Below are 18,462 nucleotides of genomic sequence, written 5' to 3'. Positions count from 1 at the left end.
CGCCAAGCCGGGACGCACCATCTCCTGTTGACTTGAGGACGCTCTATCTATTAACCCATGTGTGGCTTCTTGCCTGCGAAAGTCCCCGAAACTCCTGCCTGATTTTTGCACCTGTGGAAGGAGATAATGGTGGCAGCCACCTCTATTCAATCTGACCACTACATTTTGAGCTTGAATGTGGAAAACACAGAGCAGATGGTTCACACCAAGGATGAAGCTCGGCCTGTCCACGCAGCACGTCAGGAAAGAATTTCTGGGAAACCTAGGCCAGGGGCCCACTCTAAAGCGTTGTTTTACGCCTCATCCCCACAAAGCCACCTAGATTATAAAAGGCAAGATGGAAGCACCCAGTCAGGAATCCCAATGTTGTAGATCTGAGACTCCGTGTGGGGCACTCTTCTCCCCACTGCTAGGCCACAGTGAGCATCTGAACTCACTTGGTACCCAAGGCCTTTGGGCTCCGAATCCCATCTCTTTCCACCACACAGCACTGGCTTGGGGCCTAAATGCAGCCGTTGGTCTTCATTCTCATTCTACAAATGGCCTGCTGGGTCCATCTTGAGCAAATCATATCGCATGGCGTCTCTGGTCTCCAGATTTCTCATTTAAACTATAAATATCCTTCCTCTGTGAGGCCCCCTTGAATCTCTCGGGCAGAATTGGTTGCCCCCTGATACTTGGTCATGGCAGCCACACGGTGGTCTCTGCAGGAACTGGCCACTCCACCTTCTGAAGCTCCTTGCATGAGGAAGGGTCAGGTTGGCCCAAGCCTAGCCTTGGCACTCCCCTGCCCACGGGAACAGCTTTGAGGGATCTACCATGACCTCAGATCTCGTCTCCAACCCCCTTTTGTCAGAGAAGGTGAAGTTTTATGGTGAAAACTCAGTCATAGGGGCTGGGGTAGTGGCTCAGGGTACAGCACTCACCTAGCCCATTCGAGGCTCCGGGTTTGATCCTCAGCACCACATAAAAATAAATAAGTAAAATAAAGGTACTGTGTCCAGCTACAACTAAAACATAAATATTAAAAATAAAAAAAACCTAATCATAGTCTGAAAAAGTCTCAGCTTTGTTCTTCTGAAGTCAGAGTAGGAGGCCTCAGACACCGAGGGCTCACAGGGGCCACCTAGGGAATCATGACATGGTGCTGCACAAGGCAGTCAGAAAATTTTAATTCACTCACCCAGAACGTTCCCTGGGGTTTAAGCTGCGGGGCCTGGGCCGGGCGCACAGTTGGCTTCTTAGAACCCGGGGCGGACGAGCCCAGGGTCAAGGCTTCTCTTGGTGCCCATCTTCTTCTCACAGAGGGCAGCCTCCACCCACGGTCACAGCCTGCGCTCTGACCCAGGCCAGCTGTCCTTTAATCACCTGCCCTTTGTCCCAGGGAGAAGAGCCACGGGGAGCTCTTCCCCACCTGCTGGTGGGTGGGCTGCCCTTCAAGGTTTAAGCACACCACCACCTGGGACCCCCAGTCGGCCAGATGTCCTGGGGTGCGGCTGGAACTCTGACAACCCTCCTTGGACCCAAGTCCAATGTGTCACCTGGGATTTTATGGAAACTGTCTATTCACAAAACAAATGACCAGAGCAAAGGCTCAAGAGTGGAAAAGCAAAAGAGAAAATGGAACAGAGACAAGAGATCAGACCAAGGAGCTCCCAGAGGCCCGGCTCATGCTCAGCCTCCTCCTTTCTCAGGCGCGGGATAGGAACTAGGTCCTCTGTACACGGATCTGCAGACTCAGCAGATTCAGCCAACCACAGATCAACTCTCCTCCAGGCAGGGCAGGGGGGACCGAGGCCAGACAGTTCCCGAACAATGCAATCACACCTGTGTACGAGCGTCTCCATTGTATTAGGTATTCTAAGTCATCTGGAGAGGATCTAAAGGACCCGGGGGATTGCGTAGGTTACATGCAAATACTGTACCTCTTTACAGAAGGGGTTTGAGCATCCATAGATTTTGGTAGCCAAGGGCATCCTAGGAACAGCCCCCGTGGATAATGGATACCAAGGACAACTGTATTAAGCAAGGGGTCCTGACTGAGTCTCCAGTCAGTTTACAAATGTCCATCAAGCACCAGTGGTGGGACAGGCACTAGAGAAATAGCAGGAAGCCAGGTAACATCTCTCCCCTTCATGAAGGAGACAGCTCAGAAACGGAGCAGGCAGTAAACAGACAAAGACACACAAGACAGCTATCAGCCAGGGGTCTCCCAGTGTGGACTCCAGAAGCGTCAGCATTACCTTAAGCCCCACCCAAGACCTACTGAGTCAGAAACCCAGCAGTAGGGCCCAGTAATCTGTGTGTGAGGTCCCAGATGATTGCACACATGTCCCTGCTTGTGATACACAGTGACAAACTTGTGATTGGGAGTGGCATTGTTTTAGGCAGGGTAGTGAGGGGAGGGCTCCTTAAGGTGTTGGCATCAGAACTGAGCTGAAGCCTGGAAGAGGAGAACGAGCCAGCAATGTGAAGAGCCAGAGGACAGTTCCCAAAAGAGGGGACAGCAAGTGCAAAGGCCCTGAGGTGGGGAAGAGCCTTTGAGAGAGAGAAAGGAGGCCAATGCAGTCTAGGAAGACTGGAGCATCCTACATGGTGAGCGGGTCTGAAAGTCATCCCAGACCATAGACAACCCTGGGATGTTGGGACAGTCCTGGAGCCTTTGAATTCCCTAAAATGGGAAGGAGAACACTATTGAGCCTGCTCTCGCGGGGCTGTTCTGAGAATGGTGGACCAAACAGCATTTGAAAAAGCAAGACACCAGGTTCAAGTGGGAATTATTACAATTACTGCCATCGACTGGGGATGCAGCCACTGTACCCAGCCTCCCGCAGTGAGGAGACAATAGACCTTAGGCTGGGGCCACCTGCTCCCTGGCCTCTGCCTGCTCTCTGAAGCCAAATAGGACCAAGATAATCCCAGTCAGAGAATCTGCCTAGGAGGTCTGACTCCTGGACCCTACTCTACGGGTCAATCTAAGAGGGCTCCTGGCTTCCTGGAGACTTTGTGTTTTACTCTGCTGCCTGTAAACCCTGCCCAGGCAGGGACGGGGTTCGCGTAGAACCAGGTCATTGACAAAGTCAGAGCCCAGTTCATCCACCCACTGGGGCCCCCTTCTCAGAGCCTCAGCAAAGTGCACACCTCTGCTTGGGCTTGAGGGAGGTCTTCGAGCTGGGCCCTGAGAACATGGAGGCGCTATGGTTGGGAGGCGGCCGTGCGGTGAGCTCTAGAGCCACGACCAAATGCAGAATCAGGCCTCCAGTGTAAAGACCCTGTCTCTAAGGGCTGGCTGTCTCCAGTAGTGACCTTCACCTGGCTCACAGCACCTGCCCATCCTGAGTGGTCAGGGAGGGAGGAGGTGGGACAGGAAGACAGGCTCCCAGAAGGAAGGGACAAGGGACTAGAGCACCCCTATCCCACCAGCTGGCTGGAGGGCTGTGGTTAAACCACAACCCCCACTGGCTGAGCCTCCAAACCTCCAGAATGTCCTTCTCTCACTTCTGATGTGAAAATCCTACTCAGTCCTCTGAAGAGTCACTGAGGACCAGCACGGCCACTCCCAAAGGAACCCACGCTCCTCTGAGCACCCCGTGGACAGGTGCTGGCTGCTCTCACCCATCACACCTCACGCTCCGAATCCTGGAAAGATTCTGATGAGTTACATGCACGGCCCCCTCCACCCCCTCCAAACGCGCCCAGCCAGAGTCTCCAGGGCAGGGCTGAGTCTTGTTCATGCTTAGCACTTGGCAGGGTCTGACACAGAGAAGGGCTCCGTGGATATCTGCTTAGTCAAATGGCGGCACAGCTGTGTAACACCTGTCCTGCTGGGAGGCTTCTGCCACCACTCGAGCCAGGGCTCGCCGATGGCCAAGAGTCTAGTTTTGCTGGTCTGATGTCACTGGGCCCCGCAATTCCTACCAACCCACCCAGCTCCTGCCAGGAGACCATGAACTCCTCAGGGTACTGGCCGTGCCTGATCGATCTTTGTGGGCCCAGCATGGACCCCAAGGCACAAACGAAGAATGAATGAACGGGTGCCAGGCGTGGTAGTCAATTCAGGACAACGGTTCCTGTCGTACAGTCGATTTCTCTTTCTCATTTGAATTCTTCACATACAATTCACCGTGTGTGGCTTCTCCACTCATTCAGCAAATACTTCTCAGGCATGAGAAACGCCATGGTGAGCAGGACAGGACGTTCCCTCTGGGCAGAGAGAGGTTCGACCGTTGAAAACGTCCACTGACCACAGCTGCAGCGTGTGTGCCAGAGGAGAAGGTGGGATGCTGTGGTCACTTCTAAATTCTCCCTGAGTCCATCAGTCACCCAGGCAGTCCCGCCCCCTCACGCTTCATCCTGGTTACAGCATCCCAGCAGGACAGACACCTCTCATTTATCTCAGATGCAGAAAACAGATGACTCGCCTTTTGTCCCCAACAGGAATGAAGCAGGGGCGCAGGGGTTGGGCTGTGTGTGTGTGTGTGTGTGTGTGTTCGCAATGTTTCATACAATCTTCCTCAAATTATGACCACCCCCCCCCTTCCCATGGGAACTGTGGAAGATGGCAATTTCATGCCGATTCCGGATGCGAAGTCTGTTCTGTCTGACCTCATTGACTCCTGGGGGACGTGTAAAGACCTGTGAAATATGTGGAGCTCATAAATCAGCTCTGGCTGGATTTCTGCAAATGTTTCGGCTTGAAGGAGAGTCAGACAGCACTGCAGAGCCCCAGCAGGACCGCCTCTCCAGCCCCAACCCGCCCGCCGTCTCCAAAGGCCACGGCTGCTGGCTGCCTGGGGCAGGGCCCAGCTTTGGCTGTCCCCATCTCCCCTCTGGCCCAGTTCTGAAAAGCTGGAGGGAAATGAGAGGTCAGTCCTTGACATCTTGTCTGCCGTCTGAGGCTCTCTGGAGGGAAGGAATCCTGTGAATGTCCTCTCTCTGCCAGCCCCCAAGGAGGTGGCCCTGAGACCCTTCCCCAGGCATGCACCTCTGCTTCCAAGACAAACATGAGCCCCAGGGTGGCCGTGGGGCTCCCAGGGTGTCAATGGCATGTGAAATAATGAATGGTGCCTTCTGGAATTGTGTGAGGAACCGGCCCTGGCTGGTGGTGGACCCCTGGGAGCCAGTGTCACCCCTGACAAGAAACAGGGCCCTGGCTTAGGGGCATAAAGTGCACTCGTCCCCACAGACTGCCCTTAGGAGAGGACAGTAGAGGTGGGTCTCTCTTCAAGTTTACCTGACCCAAAGCTTCCTTCCCATCAGCCCCTTAGCTAGGCTCTGCGTACAACTGCATTCAACACTCACGGTGTGTCAGCGGCGCCCAGCGCCATGCCAAGTGTGGGAGAGAGTCGCTGACCATTCGGTCATCGTGTCCTTCTCAGCATCCAGCACGGAGTGAGAGGTCGGCAGGGGGTGCACTTTAAGCGAGGGGTGAGAAACCGAGTGAGGAAAGGGGTAAAGATCCCCTCTCATCCAGCTGAGTTCGATGGTGCCTCTATCCTCCTTCACTCAGTATTTAACCATGGACAGTCACTTACTGAGAGCTCACGCTGCCAGACCTGTGGACCGACAGTGGACGCTGATGCAGTGTCTGTGTTCCAGAAATTACCCTGCTAGGCACCCCCTACACACTTCCTCAACTCCCCTGTCTGCCTCTCCAGATAAGAGCATGTGGGCACCTGCCTGACCTCACCTTGGTGCACACACCTGGGGCCTCTGGGAAAGCCACTTCCTGCCCACAAGCTCAAGGCTGGTTGCTGGGAGGAGGCTGACTGACGAGGGCCTGGCCCAGCCCACCAGCACTCCTCAGTCAGCCTGCTGGGCCACCACGACACTGGGGCTGGTGTGGCCCCGGTATCCAGAACGACTGGCAGCCCAAGGGAGAGGAGAAGGAAGGTGCCCAAGTTATTCAGCGACACTCCCAGAGGCTAAAAGGGCCCCAGAGAAGGCTCTAAAGCTGCCTCTGTGGGATCTGAGCAAAGACACTACAACACACCTGCTTTACCACAGGTAGCACACACAGGTGGTCCCGTGAGGGTGTATGTACCGCCTAGTGATGCCAACGCCATCTCAGTTAGTGAAAGGACATGCTAAGATGGTCACACGTGACAAAACCAACTAAGGATGAGTTTCTCAGAAGCTGTCCCTGTATCCCCGCAGCTGGACTGCACCACAGGTGATCCCAAACCAAAGGGGGGTTCTGCTCCCTGTCCTTCCCCTCAACTCTCCCTTCCCCACACTCCCCGCTGGGTAAGCAGCCATCAGGCACCTGCCACATGTCTGACCTCACAACCTTGACCAGGCAGACACTCCCAAGATGGGAAGCAAACAGTCGCTGCTCTTAGGATTAAAGAGCCTGCAGGTTCCAGGAGGGCACTAGTAGGAGAGATGGCGCCACTGTTAGGGAGTTCAGCCTGGAGCCAGGACCATCGAACACGGTGGAATATACCCTGTGCTCAGCCTCAAAACAACCCCACAAGCTGAGAATCAGGATCCAGTCTTGTTGATGGAGCACTCCAAAGGTTTAACGCCCTGAGCCACACAGCCACACACATGGAAGCCTAACGCCTTCACTCCCTCCACCAGCTCATGCTTCTCTCTCTGCTCCCTCCAAAATCGGCTGCTCACTCCAGCTCCTTTGGAAAACAGAGACTCACTTGAGCCTCTATTCTAATTGAGTCTATCCAATGATAGTGACATGAAGCTGTCCTCAGCAACATCAGATCTACTGACTCATGCATGTTCTCCAGAAAGCAAATGCCTTGAGTTCACATGGTATTTTTACCTCTTTATTTCATTCCTCGAAGCACAGATAGCTCCCAATTTACTGTTTCTAGCATCATGGCTGGGGTGCCAGCGGGGTCACAGGTACCCCGAGGGCACCATTCACACAAGCAGGAGCAGAGCCGTGGGGCATCGGTACAGAAGCTACAAATTCATGTTCAGAACATATTTGAGTGATTTGACTCTAGAGCTCGCCAGTGGTGTATTCACTCCGCGTACAGCACAATGATGTTTGGGGGGCTGGGGTGGTATAGCTCGGTGGCGGAGCACTTGACTCACACATATGAAGCACTAGGTTCAATACTCAGCATCACTTAAAAATAAATGAATAAAGATATTGTGTCCATCTGCAACTAAAATATATGTGTGTGAGAGAGAGATTGAGATATATATGTATGTGTGTGTGTGTGTGTGTGTGTGTATTTGAAAAGAAATCTGCAATGAACCTCAGCAGCAAAAGAGAAGCCCCAATCCCAGCCTCTGCTTCAGCACATCCTGACCCTTTCGAACTGAAATTTCGCATCACTGTTCATTATGTTGGCAACTGCCCTAGGACTCTCAGTAGGAACCGTGATAGTATCAACAAGAGAGCCAGATAATTTACATACCACATTGTATGAATTATTTTGAAACATCCTTCATGCTTATCACTACCTCAAAATCCTAGAAAACGTTAGGTCTGCTGCCTGAAGGCTCTGCCTGAAGCCAGACATGGTGACACCCCTATAGGTCTCAGCTATTTGGGAGTCGGAGATAGGAGGATCACTTGAGCCCAGGAATTCAGGACCATCCTAGACAACATATAGCAAGACCCTCATCCCTAAAAAATTAAAAATAAAAAAGAAGCATTGATCCTCTTTAAGAAGCATCGTAAAATGCACTTCCCACTAACTTAAATAACACGTGGCTAAATAGGCTACTGGGCACCGCTCTGGTGTCTGAGGCTACTCACACCCTGGAAGGAGCGGGGCCTCCTGACTCCAGCAGGCACTCTCTGCAGACCTGGTAATGCGTCCACTTTTCCAGAATCATCAGAGGCAGAACTGAAAGGTCCTGCAGTCTAAAGACCCACCTTCCACCCCTCCTCTCACAACACCACCTGCTTTTCACACGCAACTCGCTAATTCCAGAGTAGAATATAATTAGAAGAGGCACACGAGACAGGAGCCAGGAGAAACCTGCAGTTCATTGAGAAAGTTCCCATGCTGGGCATCGGGCAGTGGCCCACGGCACAAAGGCACTGTGGCTGGGCACTTCCCTAGTGGACTCCACCCAGCACCGAGACCAGTCAGTGCAGCGGCCTCGCCACAGGCCAGTGTTGGTGAGTGCAGCCCGCTGCAGCTGGGGCGGGAAGGCCTGTCTCCTGAAGGGAGAGTTGGCGTGGTCCCAGCTGAAGACGTCATGGAGCAGATGGGCTGAGGCACGCGGCCTGAGCAATCCAGGTGAGGAGGAGTTACCAGAAAATCCAGACTGTCTGCACACAAAAATGATGTCCCCTAAAGACTGGGAAGATTTAGTGTAGTAGAACATTCTGGAGCTGGCGGGGAACTTGAAAAATCACCTGGTCCAGGAAATTTTGTGTGTGTGCCATGAACGTGCCTTGCAGATAGATGAAGCCCATGGACAGACACCCACACACTCTCAGAATGATGTTCTCCAGAGTGTGAAGTAAAATTTATAGGTTACAAAGGAAACCTACTCTAGGGAGAGACAGCTATCAAAATATCTTAGAAAGCAAATGTGTGATATAGTATTCTCTCTCTCTCTCTCTCTCTCTCTCTCTCTCTCTCTCTATATATATATATATATATATATGCACACATATAGACATACATACATTTATTTCTTCAGTGAATTCAATCACAAGATTAGGCAGCAGACCTAACATTTTCTATAATTTTGAGGTAGTGATAAGCATGAATGATATTTCAAAATAATTCATACAGTGTGGTATGTAAATTATCTGGCTCTCTGTTGATACTATCACGGTTCCTACTGAGAGTCCTAGGGCAGTTGCCAACATAATGAACAGTGATGCGAAATTTCAGTTCAAAGTTAATGGGGAAAAAATGAAAATAAACCCCCTGAATTATATCTACAGACCCCAGATTAAGAACCCTCATATAATACTATCACTTCTTTTTATAGATAAGACTTCTTAGGCCAGAGAGACCAAGTGACTTTCATAATGGCACACAGCTAGTAAACAGCAAACCTAGAATCAAAGGGCAGTTTCTACACATGTTTTATCTGTTCCCTTTACCGCTCCAGCATGCTGCCTCTGCTTAGGTTTAAAATAATTCCTTTTGGGTTTTTGTTTTTTAAACAAAAGTAATACATTCTTCCAACAAATTCAAGCAATACAGGAATTACATTTAAAAACAACATTTCTACCTCTTTAAACGCAGTCCTACCTGATGATATATGGACAAACTAAGGTCTTGAACTCTAAGTGTGATCCCTGGACCAACAGCATCCTGTCGGTTGGGAGCTATGAGAAATGCAGAGCCTGGGACCCCAGACCCCTCCAGTGGGAATCTGCATTTCCTCTTGGTCAACTTCCTGGAGTCCTTTCTCTGCTGAGCGCTCCTTGGAAACACAGACTGATCTCAACTGCTACTGCCCAAGTATGCAAGACTCCAGCCCTCGACCCCTGCAAGACAGGCCCTGTTGAAGCCACTTCCTGGGGGAGAGAATAGACACCAGAAGAACAGGACTAGGGCTTCGAAGAGGCAGAATAACAGGAGTAGGAGACGTCCTAATGGGATGAGGGAAAGAATGGAAACAATAAGGCTAATAACTAATTTGTGAAACCCTCACCATGATCTCATGGAGGTGAGCAGTGTTAGCCCTGTTTACAGATGAAAAAACGGAGGTTAAGAGAGGGTGAGCCACTGCTCACGTCCCAGCCCACGACAGGAAACCCTGAAGCAAGAAGGAGAAACCTGAGCGGTGGCCACCCAAGCCTGCCAGGCCCAGCACAAGGACAACTGAGCCCCTGTCTCAGGCTGGGGTCCCATTTCCTCTGGGGCCTGCTGGGTTGCAGAGACCTCAACAGCTTAAAAAACCAACCCTGGGGCTCCATGCTCTCTCCTCGGGGGTGAGCCTGATGCTTGGGTTTCAAGTTACAGCTCAAGCTGGAAGCCAGGACAGAGAATATGGAAAGAAGAAAAGTGGAGGCCTGTTCTTCCCTTCTTTGTCTAACCACAGCCCTACCCCACGGGGCCTGAGGTTTCTACGGGCTCTTGGCTTTGTCTTATCCACTCAGAACAAATGCCACATTGGACCGACTTTCCATGGATTTGTTTCCCAACTTAAATAAACCCACGCTTTACTGGCATCTTGGAAGCAGATTCCGAGCAAATTCTCCTCAAGGCTTGGGGGGCAGGAGTGGGGGTGCTGCAAAGGTGGGTATGTTCTCAGCTCCGTTTTAGGTCATTTTAAAGGTTTTAAAACATTTGGCCACCAGTACATTGTCAGACCCTATGAATCTTTCCGTGTTGTCATCTCAAGATCACAGCGGCCTCCTCCGAGAATCCTTCCAGTTAGCATTTCCTGGGTGATTCCCTGCAGACACTGGGCAAAGCGTTTTCTTGCATTACCTGTGAGGCAATGTTATACCCATTTCACAGATAAAGAAACACAGCCCCAGGTCTTAATAGGGAGGAAGCAACCAAACCAAGGTCAGACTCAAGACCTGACTTCCAAGTTCCAGCCCCCTCCACCCGAGGAGCCTTCCCATCTCTTCCTCCTCTGGTGCCATCTTAGGAATTTAGTGCCACCTTAGATTGTACCATACCGCCTTCCTTGACCACAGCTCTTAAGAGAGCACTAGGGCATCCCTCTTTGTGCCTAGGCCAGGGCCTGCCACCATCGAGGTGTTGTATAAATATCCATTGACTAAATATTGGCTGTCTGTCAGGAAAAATAACCCTAGAGAAAGCCTCAGACTGACTCCAACCATCTTCCAAAGGATCTGTGTGTGTTACCCTCAGCCTGCTTGGATGCCCTGATCAACAACAACGACAACAAATTTTCAGACCAAATGGGAAAATAAAGAGACTGCTTGAAATTTTGCAAATGGCCAGAGGAATCTCTTCGGTCCCTGCTGAGGCCCAGCTCTAGAAAAAAGGCTGCTTCCTTAGCTGCAAAGCAGCTCATGGGCCTTCCTGGGGGAGTGCCTAAGTCTGCCCCTGAGCCAAGCTGGTTAGCAGAGCCAGGACTTGGAATGTCCACCCAGAGAGATGACAGCTGAGCCCCAGAGGGGATAAGCAGGCAGGGACGAGAGGCAGCCACTCAGGACTAGGTCTGGGGGTGGCGTATTAGAAGAGGAAGGATTCCGAGTGCAGATTCAAATCTGGGACATCCCAGGCTCAGAAACAACTTCCAACTCTCGGACCTTCCACATGAACGCGCTGAGCCCTCGCCGTCCTGCTCCCAGATGGCTACGCAGCCAGCCCAGAACTCTGTGTGTTTTGGCTTTTGCCTTTATCTGGGTCCTGGTTGGTGACACTTCCCTCCTGCAGCCCTTTCCTTCTTGCCAGTTAGTCATGCCTGCCTGGCTTCCCAGTCGGAGAATCTGGTCACCAGATCTCCTAAGGGTTGAAAATCCGAGGGAGACATTCCAACCAGCCTTGAATCCCATCACTCTTGTAGCGTTGAGCACCCTCAAGCCAAGATACCATTTTCCTTAATGATACAAAATGTTCTTGGCTTATGGATTGTGATTCTTGGGTCACTGTTTCCTGTTTGCAAACGTGTCACAAGTGACCCAGTTTTGTGTCTAGGGGCGTGGGGACTCGAACCTGAGGTCAAACTTTGCTCTAGAAGGAACAGGGTCTAGTTATCTCCAAAGTGGAACCCAAAACAACAAAATCAAGAAGGAAACTTCTAGCTGGGGGCAGTGGCACATGCCTGTAATCCCAGCGGCTCCAGAGGCTGAGGCAGAAGGATTGTGAGTTCAAAGCCAGCCTCAGCAACAGTGAGGTGCTAAGCAACTCAGTGAGACCCTTCTCCAAACAAAATACAAAATAGGGCTGGGGATGGGGCTCAGTGGCGAGTGCCCCCTGAGTTTAATTCCGGGTACCCATCCCCCCTGCAAAAAAAAGAAGCAAACCTTGAGACATGGGGACCCAGGGCTCTGCCTAACCTGCAGGACCTGTGGGAATAGGGCTCACTCTACTGTGGACACAGGGCAGTAGAGTGAGCCCTGTTTTTTTAAAGTGGGTCTGAAATTTAGCAAAAGTGAGCCAGAGGGAGAGGGTGTCCTTCTGCTTCCTCACTGCAGACTCTCTCATACTTGATGAGAAGAAACCCAGGAATGGTAAAGGCAAGAGACCAAGAACCCTGCCTAGAAATGTTCACCAAACACTCAACTGGGTTGGATCGAGTTTCTCGGCCTGTTACCAGCTTACAGAAAAATAAGGGGAGCAGAAATAGATTAGATCATTTACAGATCATCTCAAGAGCACCCTTAGCCAAACCCTACTGTAGGAAATTCTCCAGACAACAACCGGAGTCCTCAACAAGGACGGTGGCAGGGGAGCAGGCAGAGGGGACAATATCCAGAGACTTGGCAACAAGGACCCCGGTGGATTTGGGGTCTGATTTGATCAAGTCAAAAGAATAAAGACATCAGTGAGACAACCAGGGAAATCTGCCCACCACCCCGATGTTTAAGGATGAAAAGGGGTGACTGCCGGCTTGCCTAGGAGTGGTAATGGTATTGTGGATTTTGAGGGAGTCTTTAAGATATTTTTGTAAAGAATCTTTTATCCTGTAGAGATAATTCTGGAATAGTTAAGGATGGAATGATACGGTGTCTGGTATCTGCTTTAAATTGAAGCACTAAGTGGAAGGTAAAGAAGAAAGGAAATTGTGCTTACGTGGATCACCACTGAACTTGGGTGGTAAATAGGTAAATGTTCATTAGATTCTCACTACTTTTGTCCAGTCTTAACAGAACAAAAATTTTGATGAAAAAAAAAAAAGCAAAAATCTTGCTGTTAATTCTGGCTTCAGTACTGGCTCTGTGAGTGCCCTTGAATGAGATTTAATCCACTGAGCCTCCGTTTTCTCACCCAGAGCCTGACCAGGTTCAGATCCAGGCTCAGCCCCTTACTCACTGGGTGACCTTATGTAGGTTTCTTAACTTCTGAGCGCTTTGATTTCCTAGTCTCCAAGGGCATGGTGTGTGAGAGAGTCCTCGGTGGTTCTGAGGACAAAGTGCATTGGTTCTGAGGATCCTGGACACGAAGACTGTGCATGTATGTGTCTGGGTCTTACTGGGGCTGCTATTGCTGTTGCTGTTTATTATTTTTGTCAAGATAAAGAGAAGATTCCTCTGGAGATGCCCTCCTCTCCGAAAGCAAACAAGGCTCCAGAAATGTTTCCTGGTTCTCCCAACTTCCCCGTTGCTGGTCCAATGCTTCTTCCACAGTTTCTCTCTCTGGACAGTGACAATTCTGGACAACCCTCGTTGTCTTTCCCCCACAATCTCCTTTCATCTTCCAGCCTGTTCCCAGGCCTCCTCTCTCCCATCCAGTCCTGGAAGGAAGAGCCGATAGAGAGAACTTTCCTTCCCACCCTTCTCAGGCTCTTGGCCCCCTGACACCACCTCTTACAATGCTCAGAGGGACCTCAGTGGGCCGGTTTGAAAGCCCTCTGTAAACCAGGAAACCGTGGGGTGGAGTGCAGGGAAGTCAGAAAGAACTCGGGACTGATGAATACATAATGCTGAACTTTCTGGAAATGGATGGGCCTGGTGCCAGTCCTCACTAGGGTTCCTAGATTGTATTCTTCTTACAAAAGGGCCATTATGAAGGCTCTGCATCTCCCGTGTGACAGGTTCCGAGCCACCAATGGTATGACGTCACAGGGACCAGGAGATGAATAGGTGGCCCAGCCACGTGCTCATTGTCCGGGGCCTTGGAACCCTGGGAGGAGGTGTGTGGGAGGCAGGCGGATATTCCTGAGAACCCCAGGACAGAAAACAGGTTGGTGGGATGGCCCAACACATAAACCAGAACTGCCTGCCCCACGACCACCCCCAAAGCTAGAGTGTCCAGAAAGTGTCAGCCCCAGCTTCCTCTCCTCCACCTGCACACATGCAGGGGCTGGTGACTCTGCAGATGTGGCCCCAGTGACGTCCTTCTGGAAGAGCAGCATCCCCTCCCACACTGTCTCTCTCTGCTTGTCTTTGAGACCATTTCTTTTCCACCGATGGGAAAGATCCTATCATCTAGTCAGGAAGCTGCAGACTGGTGGTCAGAGCAGCTGGACTCACGTTCTAACTTGCTGGAGTCCATGTTCGTCTTCCCATAAAACTGAGAGACTGGAATTAAAGGTTGTTGAAAAGTCCCTTCCGGTTAGGATGGTCTCTTGCTCTGTTGCATGTTGGAACTAAGTATGGAGCCACCTTCTCCACCAAGGCTGAAGAGTGCCAGCTGACCATGTCCCCACACTCCTGCCCTTCACACACTCGACTCCTCAAGGTCAAGCTCACCTCCCTCTCCCCTCCACCTGCACCTCTGCCCTCTCTCTCACACACCATGCCCTTGGAGACCAGTAAGAATGCAGAAGTTAGGGTTCAGGTACATTTAATTTTCCCTTGGAGCTCTGAAGGGTGCTTGTTTGCACAATACTTACATGTATTCAAATGGCCACGCACGGTCATTCACATGGGCACACTGAGGACATTATAAATTCATCAACACAGTCTAATGATTGGGCTCAGCCCAACCCTCCAGAGCCCTGAAACCAACACAGATCTCATGAAAGAGACTAATGATTACCCACAGTTTGAGGGCATGGGGAGGAACTATTAGAAGTTCAACTCACATTTATTTTTATCACATTCTTTTATGTGTTCTATGTCTTGCATGTGCTTTCTAGTTCTCAAACCATACGGTATAACAAGTATGTCTGTCATTTATAAATGTGCCTATAACAGGGGTCCAGGGTCAAAAAGAAGTGGCAGATGAGTGCATGATCCAACAAGTTGGAGCCTTCACTACAGTCCACCTCCCAAAGCCCGAGGAAGTTACAAGGTTTTAGACTGACCACAGCCAAGGAGACCAGGAAGCATCCCAGGTAACTCCTCCAAGGCCGCACTGACCAACACACCTGAGACTCTGTGGGGCACTGGTCACACCCTGGCCAACTCCCCTGGGGCTCCTGGCATACGTGTCCACTTCCACCCAGAGTTCCCATTAGTGAGGCTTCCTCAGGCCACAGGAACCTTGGTGCCACCCAAGGAACCCACTTTCTTCCCAGAACAGGTGCTGTGTTGTCCCTCAGGACTTCTATTGTAGGAGTCCATCAGAGTTCTGGCCCTTTCTAGAACTCTCTGGGATTCACTTACTAAGGTCGAACAAATATATTTGTTATTTAGTTGAGAAAATATGAGCTTGACCTTAAAATATATAGGAAATAGGAAGGAAGGGAGGAAGGAAGAAAGGAAAAAGAAAAAAGAAACCGGCTCTCTGGAAAACCGTGAAGCCAGCCAGGCTGAGCTTCCCAGGGAGAGGACCCAGAGACACAGGCTGCTGGAATAAGCCGGGTCTGTGGAACAGGCCACTGTTGTACCAGCACATTGCGTGGTGGCCAATGCCCCCGGGATGGACTCACTGCAGGCAGACGGTGCCTTCAGGAAAGCGCGACGGAGAGACGCGACCACTCACCCACACACTGGTTGCCTTCGTCCATCTGGTATCCAAAGCGGCACACGAGAGGCCTCGAAATCGTGGGGTAGTTTGAAGCTGATACCGGTGGGGCAGCCGCTGGGTATGGACCCGAGTAGGGGGTCGAATAGGGATTCGAGTAGGGCCCTCGGTACACCGGGTTTGTTCGGGGGATACATAAATACCCGCCATTCTGGTTGACACACATCATGTCGCCTCGGCAGGCCTCGGGGATGGTCCGGCATTCATCAATATCTGCAAAGGCCACAGAAAGGCCAAGCATTAGTAACCCCCCTCCACAGTGGAATTTTTGTTTGATGTTTTGCATTGCTGGGGATTGAATTCAGGGCCTCCTACATGCTAAGCAAACGCTCTACCTCTGAGCTACATCCTCAGTCCTCACAGTGCGTATTTAAGCACAGCTTTGTACCAAGCTTGATGCAAAAAAAAACCCAGACATATCTCCCCAGCTCTCTTTGCAGGCACGTGCTCCCAATTGCTGGCTGGATTGAATCAGATCATGATTTCAACCATATCCACAAAAACCTATACTAGCACTGTCTTCAGACTTTCCTTTAAATGAACCCCCATTTGAAACTCAAATTTCTTTTTAAAATTCTACATGCTTACAGAAATAAAAAAAACTCTCTCAATTAACACAAACAGAAGGTAATAGTAAAGGACTGGGGTTGTGGCTCAGTGGTAGAGAGCTTGCCTAGCATGTGAGGCACTGGGTTCAATTCTTAGCACCACAAATAAAAAAATGAATAAAAATAAAGTCCATAAACATCTAAAAAATATTTTTAAAAAAGAAGAAGGTAACAGTAAAAGTAAAAATATAACCATTAGAATAGTGTTTATCTGTGGATGTAAAAACATGTTAGGTAATCTCGTCAGCAAACATTACACTCTGAAATCATGGGGATAAGCCAGTGAATTGTCCCCACTTCTATTCCACATAACAGACAAGCAGGAGAGAAAGAGGTTTGCATGAAGAAGGACCAGGCTTGACTCCAGGTGTAGTGGAGCACACCTATAATCCCAGGAACTCCGGAGGCTGAGGATGGAGGATCCTAAGCTCAAGGCCAGACTCAGCACATTAGTAACAAAAATAAAAAGAAAGACAAGTCTTGGCTGAGAGCTTGTGACAGGCCAAGAAAGCTGAGTCTTGTTTTTATTTATTTATTTATTTATTTATTTATTTATTTATTTATCCCAGGGATTGAACCCAGAGGTGCTTAACCACTGAGCCACATTCCCAGCCCTTTTTATTTTTTATTTAGAGACAGGGTTTTCTAAGTTGCTTAGGGCCTCACTAAGTTGCTAAGGCTGGCTTTGAACTTGTGACCCTCCTGCCCCAGCCTCCCAAGTTGCTGGGATTACAGGCATGAGTCACTGTACCCAAGCCCAGCCTTATGTTGAAGTCAGCTCCCACTGTGCAGTAAACAGGGCCCACTCCCAGCCAGGCTGGTGCTCAGCTTGCCATTCCTAGAAAGGGAGAGAGGGTTTTCTTAAATCAGCCTTACTATGGAGAGGCCAGGGAATACCTGGACTCTGCTTCCACAGGCTGGGCCCTGTCACCAGCTTTGGAATCTGCTCCACATGGGACCAGAGGCTGGATTCTGACAGCTTGCCCCACCATCCCACCTGAGAATCCTGTGCCAACTCTCACCTCAGGAGGGGGAATGCTGAGGCTCAGCATGCAACAGTTAAAACAGGGGGGCTCTAAAAGAGGGCTGCTGCTCCCTCTTTGTCCCTTGGAACACCGTTAAATCCAAGTGTGGCTCTTTAAATCCAAGTATAAGCCTAGATTTCCCATGGCAGGTTTTATTCCTCCATCCTCAACCTCTTTCAAGCTGTGCACTGGTTATCCAATGTGAGCTCAGGGAAGACACACGATTTGGCCAAGTCAAATATAAGCCAAACACTGCACATGGTAGGGGAAAGGCAGGACAGGGGCTGCCTTACTCTTCTCATGTAGCCTGCTCTCCATCCTCAGCACGCTGTTCTACACTGGGAATGTCCTTCCCACCCAGGCCCTGTCTTAAGCTGCTCCTTCCCCCTGGAATGCCATCTCGCAGATCCTATTCACCCATCAATACCCATTTCCCATGGGACTCCACCACTCTTTGTGAGCCACACACAGAGAGTCACCCTCTCCTCTTCTTTCGCATGGTCCGTTGTTTTTGTCTCCATAACCTATCTCACTATTTTATTCCACTAACCTATCTCAATGTTCTCAGTGTCTGTCTAGACTGTCGAGACACTAGACGGTCTGCTAAAGAAGCATCCCCTGGAAGGGCCTCGTCCTAATCCTTGGAACCTGGGAATGTGCTAGGTTATGTGGCAAACGGGAATTAAAGCAGCAGATGGAATTAAGATCGCTAATCAGCTAACCTGCCGATGGGGAGCTTATCCTGGATTATGGGGGACCCAGTGGAATCACATGAATTCTTGAAAGTAGAAGAAAAGGCAGAGGAACTGATCAGAGAGATGCTATAACAGAAAAGGCAGCAGAATGAGAGGCAGTGGATGCCACGTGCTGACTTTGAGGATGCAGGAGGGAGCCACAAGCCAAGGAGTCAGGGCAGCTTCTAGAAGCCACAAAGGCCCTCAGCTAACAGCCAGCCAGGAAGCAATACCTCCATCCTACAACCACAAGAAAGTGAATCCTGCCAACAACCTCATGAGCAAGGAAATAGGGAATCCCTTGAGCCCTAGGTGTACCTGGTGGTACTTTGTAGCCCAGTAGACCAATGTTGGCCTTTTCCCAGGTGGAACGCTGAGATCATAAATTTTTGCAATCTTAGCAGCCACCGTGGTGATCCCTCAATACCGCTGCCCTGGGAAACCAAGATGGGTGGAAAGCTCTCAGAGGACAGAGCCCAGTTCTTTGAGCTCTCACAGTGCTCCACCGGGGCTGGACACCAAGAAAGCAATTAATAAAAGGGCGTCGTTGACCTCCATCATTTCCTGTCACTGTGTTCTTCCATGGCAAGGC

General features: G+C 50.4%; 1 protein-coding gene across 2 annotated transcripts in view; it reads right to left on the bottom strand.

Moving 5' to 3' along the window:
- Fbln5 (fibulin 5) overlaps positions 1–18,462 on the bottom strand; it is a 73,008-nt gene that overhangs the window by 47,647 nt on the left and 6,899 nt on the right. For both annotated transcript variants that reach the window (XM_026394230.2, XM_026394229.2), the window contains exon 4: positions 15,462–15,716. In XM_026394230.2, coding sequence (XP_026250015.1) covers positions 15,462–15,716 — 255 coding nt within the window. The remainder of the gene's footprint in view (positions 1–15,461; positions 15,717–18,462) is intronic.

The sequence above is a fragment of the Urocitellus parryii genome, chromosome 6 (genome assembly GCF_045843805.1).
Source record: "Urocitellus parryii isolate mUroPar1 chromosome 6, mUroPar1.hap1, whole genome shotgun sequence".
Classification (NCBI taxonomy): domain Eukaryota; kingdom Metazoa; phylum Chordata; class Mammalia; order Rodentia; family Sciuridae; genus Urocitellus; species Urocitellus parryii.
This window is presented reverse-complemented; position numbering and strand designations above follow the sequence as displayed.